This window comes from Bos taurus, chromosome 1 (genome assembly GCF_002263795.3).
Source record: "Bos taurus isolate L1 Dominette 01449 registration number 42190680 breed Hereford chromosome 1, ARS-UCD2.0, whole genome shotgun sequence".
Taxonomy (NCBI): domain Eukaryota; kingdom Metazoa; phylum Chordata; class Mammalia; order Artiodactyla; family Bovidae; genus Bos; species Bos taurus.
This window is the reverse complement of record NC_037328.1, coordinates 108,931,452-108,939,840: the sequence shown is the minus strand read 5'-3', so window position 1 is coordinate 108,939,840 and position 8,389 is coordinate 108,931,452. Positions and strand designations below refer to the sequence as shown.

Here is an 8,389-nt window from a genome sequence, read left to right as displayed (position 1 = left end):
GGACTGTTTCCAAGCTCAGTACTGGAAATGTGAGAACCATAATGTGAGAACCACTGTCATGATACCCTCCCCTCCCACCGCCCCCCCCCAACATATCCACATCTCACCTGTACTATTTCCTGAAATTAGCACATGGTTTCACTTAAATGTTGAAACTTTTAAACTTTCATTTAAAGTTACTGTTTAAATTTAAGACCACTTTCCTTGCCATAAACAGAAGGCTCATATATAAATATAATTAAAACAAAAATATACAGTAATGGAATTTTAGTTGACTATGGCTGCTTGCTGCAGGCCTTGGGCCTGAGTCCTGCTCTTAGGTTAAGGAATGCTGGAGAAGTGTTGAAGAGACACACCAGCACCAAAGTGAGACTTGCTCCTTGAAACGGACTTGAAAGAGGATGGAAGAGAGCAACATTCTCATCTTATTTTTTAAATACCATGTATACGTAAAACGTAAGCATTTCCCACTTGGGAAACACTACTTTCAGGTTAGGCTCACAAAAGACAAATTTGTTGAAATCTAATAGGCCTTATCCCATTTCCCTCAAGTACTGAGTCACACTATTTACTAAATGTACTCAAAAACTTTTTGCACATCTTTTCTTATTGTTCACAGCGTTAGGTCAGCCACCTGCTGTGGACTCTGCTGTGGATCGTGAGGCCGGTAAATGGGTCTTTGGATGCAGTGTAGCCCAAATCTTGACCCATCTCCGTTTTCCCGAAAAGAGCCTTTTCGAGGCCGAGGGTGATTTACCCAAGGTCACACAGAGGGTAGACTAATTTCTGTGTTCCTGCAGCCCAGAGAACAAGCTCTCTTGTCCCACGGGAGGCTTAATGTTGGGTTCCCCGGCTGGCGCTTGGCCAAGCCTCTAGCCTCCACCGTGTTGCTTGCGGTTGCCATGGCAGCGGCACACTGTTTCCCCGCCTCGTCTTGGTGACGTTTTGGGATCTGTGCCCAATAGGAAAGCAGCTCCGCGTCAAGCACCGCCTTTCGCGACGGCCACGGCCTTTGCGGCTGGGAGACAAGCGTTGACAGTGCTGGTCAGGCTGGCTCGGGTCGCGGCCGCGGCGAGTTACATCGTTTGCCAATCTGTCCGCGGACGCCGCTGCCGGAGACAGAGCCAGGATGTTCGGGATGCTGAGCAGCAGCTTTGAGGATGATCCCTTCTTCTCGTGAGTGTCGGGGGCGGGAGTCCGCGGTCGCCCGGGAACTCGGAGATCTTGAGAGGAGCTACTTTAAGGGGAAAGTCAGTTAAAACGCGAAAGAAGGAGAGAGAGAATTCGGATGACTCCAGGAGACCGTTTGAGGAAGACTCGCGGGGCGTGAAAGGGAAGGGAGAAGAGGATATAGGGGCGTGTGAGGGAAAGGAGAGGAGGATTTGGAAAGGAAGAGAAATTTGGGGGCGTAAGGTGGGGAGAGGTCTATGCAGACTTCCCCGCCCAACCGACCCCCGTGCGAGCTGCTTTTAACTCGGCCCGATTTCGGGTACCTGGCGCCCCCTAACCTCTTTGCCTCTGGCGCTCAGAGTCCCGCCTTCGCAGCTGCAGAGGCTTTGCAGGGGATGGTAACTGCCTCTCGGTGGAACTTCTGAAGAGAATTATACTTAGAGGGCCCTTTCCACACCTGCTTCTACTCCAAAAGAGAGGCAGGGAATATTTAATAAGATGGCAAGTTTTCGAAAAGGGAAACGTTTTCTAAAATAGTATTTTCCATAATATGTGTTTATAAGAGCATTGGAGAGTTTTGCCGTCTCTCCCTGGAAGTGGTTGGAAGTTGCCAGGTGCACGGTTTGTTTCCTTTCTTGATTTGTTACAAAGGTAGCCTTGTTTGGAAAGGACTCCTCTTCCTATGAAAAGTGCAAGTAGGCAGGGAAACAGAGGCTGCATTTAACACCTCAGGTAAACAAGTGCCAAGCCCAGTGCAAGGTTTCAAGTGAGATACTGTGATGTCTAAAGAGGAAGCCATCCAGAAAATAGTTATTATGATCTAGTTTTCTAGGGTTTCCTGGGTTTTGTATTTTCTATAGTTCTTCCTTTGGTGGTTATATAAAAGTGTAACACAATCTAGTTGGATCCCTAAAACAGGAAGGTTTGTGTTATTTTTTTACCCAAGTGTTTTGCCAGTTTGAATTTTGACTTGCAGTCCTAATTTATTTTGATCACTTAAATTCTCTGTGCAACTTGATCTGTTTAAAAGGTTGAAATGTTGCCAGTTTACTACATAGATTTGTTTTTAAAAGAAAATATTATATTGGCTTAAATGTAATAGTACTATGTTAAAACCAAATAACATAATGGTAATAACTGAGAGAAAATTAACAGTAGAAAAGATGAAATTATTAGTGTGAAAAAACAATTATTAATATTTTATTCTAAAGGTTATTCGTTATAATTAAGGGGTGTACAGTGCAGTGTTAGTCACTCCGTCGTGTCCAACTCTTTGCAACTTCACAGACTGTAGCCTGCCAGACTCCTCTGTCTATGGAATTCTCCAGGCAAGAATACTGGAGTGGGTAGCCATTCCCTTCTCCAGAGTATCTTCCCCACCCAGGGATCAAACCCAGGTCTCCTGCATTGCAGGCATGTTCTTTACCATCTAAGCCACCAGGGAAGCCAAGGAGTGTGTGGGCTCAGGTACATTTATCATATTGTTTTAGTTAATGTGGTTAGGAGCAGTTGTGACGTTTATGAACAATGTCATTTTAACAGATTTCAAAGTTTGTATTATAATTTGCTCTTTTAAAAGCCTGTGAGAGTAGGGACTAAATATATCCATAGTTTAGTTGAGCTGTTGAAGTGGTTCTTACGTAACTGTGACCTCAGTACAATGGGCGGCAGTTAAGAAGATTATGACAACTTTTGAGTTGTATTGTCTTGATTATATCAAAAGAGCAATGGCCGTAACTAAACTAATGTATGATTAGTACTTTCTTTAAAACATCTCACAAAAGTGTAATTTAAACTCTTGGGTGCCTTTTTCTGAGCAAAGGCAATGAACCCAAGAGGCAGGGTCAGAAATAGTAACAGAACACAAATAGTAGGCATACATCAAAGAACACTCTTGCCCTGCACTGAGGATGGGTAGGAGCATCAGTTACATGGCGGTAGGTTTTCAGTCGTCATTCTCTGTAGCCGTCTTCAAATCCAGGCAGCCATACCGTAGAGATTGGGGATAAAATTAACTTTATAAAACTGACTTATTTCTTTGCTCCACAATTGGTAATATAGAGAGTAAAAATAATTAGAGGAGATAAGAAAGAGAACGTGAGTTTGTATTTATTTCAAGTAAAAAATTAAATTTTATTTATTTTCAAGTAAATTTCAAATATTTATTTCATTTGACTCACCCCTTTTACCCGAACCCCAAACAAAATGAATATCCATTACTTAATATGTCAAGCGTAAGGAATTGATAAAGGTGATTGCTGCTGCTGCTAAGTCGCTTCAGTCCTGTCCGACTCTGTGCGACCCCATAGACGGCAGCCCGCCAGGCTCAGCCATCCCTGGGATTCTCCAGGCAAGAACACCGGAGTGGGTTGCCATATCCTTCTCCAATGCATGAAAGTGAAAGGTGAAAGTGAAGTCGCTCAGTCGTGTCTGACTCTTAGCGACCCCATGGACTGCAGCCTACCAGGCTCCTCTATCCATGGGGTTTTCCAGGCCAGAATACTGGAGTGGGGTGCCATTGCCCATTCTCCAGATAAAGGTGACAGAGTCATTATTAAATCATCCACTGACCTTAAGGAACACAGAGGGGGTTCCATGCCCTGTATCTTTTATATAAATATTATCCCTATTGCTCACATTATGTGTCTGGTCATTGGGTTGCCTGGTGGCTATTTTAACTTCTGACATGTAGAAAATGTTCAAGAGATACTATTTAATGACAATCTAGTGTCTTTTACTCTCTGTCTTGTAGTTAATATGGTATAGTTGATTGTTGGATTGCTGAAACTGATTGCATTTGGTCCCCAATTTACAGTGGTTCCACTTAACATTTTTCAACTTGACGATGGTATAAAAAAAATACACATTGAATAGAAACCATACTTTCAGTTTTGAATGTTAATCTTTTCCCTGGCTAGTGACATGGGATATGATACTTTCACAAGGTGTGCAGTGGCAGGGGTAGCAAGCCTCAGCTCCATCAGCCACGAGATCATGAGAGTGAACAACCCATATGCTTACAGGCATTCGGTTTTTCACTTTTAGTATAGTATTCAATAAATTACATGAGGAATTCAATACTTTATTACAAAATAGGCTTTGTGTTAGATAGTTTTGCCCAACTGCAGGCTAAAATAAGTGTTCTGAGCATATTTAAGGTTTAAGGTACACTAGACTAAGCTATTGGAGAAGGCAATGGCACCCCACTCCAGTACTCTTGCCTGGAAAATCCCATGGACGGAGGAGCCTGGTGGGCTGCAGTCCATGGCGTTGCTAGGAGTCGGGCATGACTGAGCGACTTCACTTTCACTTTTTACTTTCATGCATTGGAGAAGGCAATGGCAACCCACTCCAGTGTTCTTGCCTGGAGAATCCCAGGGACGGGGAACCTGGTGGGCTGCCATCTATGAGGTCGCACAGAATTGGACACGACTGATGTGACTTAGCAGCAGCAGCAGCAGACTAAGCTATAATGTTTCGTAGCTCAAGTATGTTAAATGCATTTTCTTCAGGGTTATTTTCCACTTCTGATGGGTTTATGAGGATGTAACCCCATTACGGCTTCCCACGTGGTGCTAGTGGTAAGAAGCTACCTGTCAACAGAGGAGACGTGAGAGAGGAGGGTTGGATCCCTGGGTCAGAAAGATCTCCTGGAGAAGGACATGGCAACCCACTCTAGTATTCTTGCCTGGAGAATCCCATGGACAGAGGAGCCTGGACGGCTACAGTCCATGGGGTCACAAAGAGTCAGACACGACTGAAGTGACTTCGTACACATACAACCCCATCATAAGCGGAGGATGATCTGTATTTGCATTCAGTAGGTGCCATTGTTGATGCTGGCACTTCCTAATTTAAACACTATCCATGGGATTTCTAGGCAAGAATCCTGGATTGGGTTGTCATTTTCTTCTCCAGAGGACCTTCCTGACCCAGGAATCCAACCCACATTTCCTGCATTGTGGCGGACTCTTTTACCACTGAGCCACCGGGAAACCCAATTTAAACACTGCCATTTTCTAAATAATTCATTAGTTCAGAATCAGGGATATCAATCATAAGCACACTCTCCAAATTTACTAATTAATCAAAAGTTGGCAGACAAAAGAATATACTTCTTGGGTATAAAATTAGAATTTTTAAATAAATTGAGGCTAATAAAATATGGTATCAAATTGTCAAATACTTTAGAGCTTTGAGTAAAAAACAAAATCTAGTTTTGAATCCAAATATATTCATTTTTAATGTTTACCTTTCTATAACAGCACTTTAAACATTTCATGAGAAAAAGAGAAATTTTAAAAGTGATTAAGTTTAGTGTTTTATCGTATGCTTGGGACTTTTGGGGGTTTCCTTATATGTTTCAGAGCTGAAGTTGTTTCACAGTATATATTCTCATCAGTTCAGTTCAGTTCAGTCGCTCTGTTGTGTCCAACTCTTTGCAACCCCATAAATCACAGCAGGCCAGGCCTCCCTGTCCATCACCGACTCTCGGAGTTCACCCAGACTCACATCCATCGAGTCAGTGATGCCATCCAGCCATCTCATCCTCTGTTGTCCTCTTCTCCTCCTGCCCCCAATCCCTCCCAGCATCAGAGTCTTTTCCAATGAGTCAACTCTTCGCATGAGGTGGCCAAAGTACTGGAGTTTCGGCTTTAGCATCATTCCTTCCAAAGAAATCCCAGGGCTGATCTCCTTCAGAATGGACTGGTTGGATCTCCTTGCACCTTTTCAAATAAATAATACTTGTAATTTGGTTAAAAACACAAAGGTTCAAAGCTAGCACTTCCTGGCATGCAGAGTTGGGTTTTTTTTTTTTTTTAATCATCTTATCTTTACCTTTTTTAAAATGTAGATACACATATTTATATGTGGATTTTACAAGGAAACATGGAGCACAATTTATTTTCTAGCTCTCCACTGTGGTTTTCTCTGTGGACTTTGTTTAAAGTGTTGAGATAGTTTTCTCTCAAGAATACTACTTTCTTCTCCCATTTGCATTTGCTTAAGAATAGAAACATGTATGTACTGACAGGAAAATTAATTTGAGAATAAAATGGTCTTGACCCCTCTTCTATGCCCTAAGAAACATTGATTATTAAATGTCAGAGTTTACATATATCTAATCCAGTCTAGAAATTTCTACTGCTTTGTACAGAAACATGATCTTTGAACCTTCTGAGCTACAGAAATGAAATTCTGATCATGGACATCTGCAAAGAATAGCTATGTTACCACTTATCAGCTATTAGACATGAAAGGCTCAGAAACAGGTTGGAAAGCAGCCTTATTTTTCATTATAAATTGTTAGCATTTCTTTAAGCCACCCAGACTCTTCTTGTGGGCACTGTATTGCGATGGCCAGTCTTTAAAGACACCCTGCATATTTTCACAGACTGTTACTCTATCTCCTTGGTCTCATTAGGGGCTAAAAAATATATATCTATAATCTCTATTTTTAATTTTTTTAATTTATTTATTTTGCACTTGGGAAGTAGTCAGAGGACACCACTTTTAGCTACTTACTGAGTTGAAAGTGAATGTATTACACATGCAAGACTGATATTTTCTTAATTGAGAATATTGCCACGGCAGGAAATAAAACAAAGTCACCTTATTAGATAAGCTAAACTGTTCATCTGGGGCATTTCTTGGTTCCTTAGGTGCAAACCATTGAATTAGGAGCCAAGGAACACAACACAATTATAACATGGTTGCTGGATCGAGGAGTGCCATTTGGTACCGACTGATTACATCATAATGCTTAGTTCTATCAATGAATTTTGTAAACATTCACACAAAAGCAAGGGAGTGCTTACAGGACGGGAGGGAGCCACAGTCACTCCTGCAACTCTTACAGTATCAAAGCCTTCTGCCACACCACCATTTTAAACTGTGCTTCTGAACAGTAGGCAAATGAAATTGCCTCCATGCCTGCATGCCAGGTGGCTTCAGTCTTGTCCAACTCTTTGTGACCCTAAGGACTGTAGCCCTCCAGGCTCCTCTGTCCATGGGGTTCTCCAGGCAAGAATACTGGAGTAGGTTGCCATGCCCTCCTCCAGGGGATCTTCCCGACCAAGGGATCAAACCCGAGTCTCCTGCATTGGCAGGAGGGTTCTTTACCACTAACACCACCTGGGACACCTGGGAAAATGTCATTTATTCTTCAAGCATTTCTTAGGTTTCTACTATATGCCCAGTGCTATAGACTTGATTATAAATTTTTAGAAATCATGGCCCATGCCCTAAAAGATTCTCTTAAGAGTGTTGTGAAAGAAAGTGAACGTGAAGTCGCTCAGTCATGTCCGATTCTTTGGGACCTATGGACTGTAGCCCACCAGGCTCCTCTGTTCTTGGGATTTTCCAGGCAAGAATACTGAAGTGGGTTTCCATTTCCTTCTCCAAGGGATCTTCCCGAACCAGGGATCAAACTTTGGTCTCCCACATTGCAGACAGACTCTTTACCATCTGAGCCACCAGAGAATTCCTTGTGTGTTGTATGCATTATTTATAGTGTCTAAACATAAATCACTTGATGCATTTTCTTTATGGACCTGCCCACCTTATTGAAACTAGGGAGTGTTTCTTTATGATCTGAGAGCCATAACAATCTGCTTATGCCACTACTAGGTATAGAAGAAAGAAGGAGTTTCCCTTGATGAGTGGGACTGCCATGTCAATTATCTGAGACTTTTATATAATAAAGAATAGTGTGATGCTTTTTTACTTAGAAGCACAAATATCTGTATTTTGTACAAGGCAATAAAACTATAACTGGTTAAATATATATAATTATATTTGAGTTTTATATATATATACATATATATAACATATATTTGAGAGCATCTTAAAAACAGGAACTTATTCTGAAGTGAAATATTACCAGTCCTTAAAAAAAAAAAAACAAACTTATGTTGAGATTATCCCAGGAGACCCAGAATCAATCCAGGAGTTAAAAATTTTTTGGGGGGGCAACATTTTTCCTGCTTCTGATAGGTAAATAATGTGGAGTAAAAAACATGTTTGGTGCCAAATTTCATTCTGTTTGATTGTGGTTTGTGTCAGCAATCCGGAAAGAAGTCATATAGTCATCATAGTACTATAAGTAAATTTTTCCTCACTTAAATGAAAATGTATTCCCATGGAAAATCTGAATGCTGAAAATTTGGTTTAAGGGAATCACGCAACCCAAGATTTTGGTTCAGTCAGTTCAGTCACT

The 8,389-nt window shown here is 41.6% G+C and overlaps 1 protein-coding gene across 4 annotated transcripts in view; it reads left to right on the top strand.

Annotated features, from left to right (window-relative positions):
• The first annotated feature begins 1,034 nt into the window (after positions 1-1,034).
• MLF1 (myeloid leukemia factor 1) overlaps positions 1,035-8,389 on the top strand; it is a 30,455-nt gene continuing 23,100 nt past the window's right edge. For 3 of the 4 annotated variants that reach the window (XR_233382.5, XM_024990132.2, XM_005201732.5), the window contains exon 1: positions 1,035-1,176. Coding sequence is in view for 3 of the 4 variants with exons in the window: in XM_024990132.2 (XP_024845900.1) it covers positions 1,130-1,176 (47 nt within the window). In the remaining variant the exon portion in view is untranslated. The remainder of the gene's footprint in view (positions 1,177-8,389) is intronic. The other variant, NM_001038158.2, reaches the window with a different exon arrangement.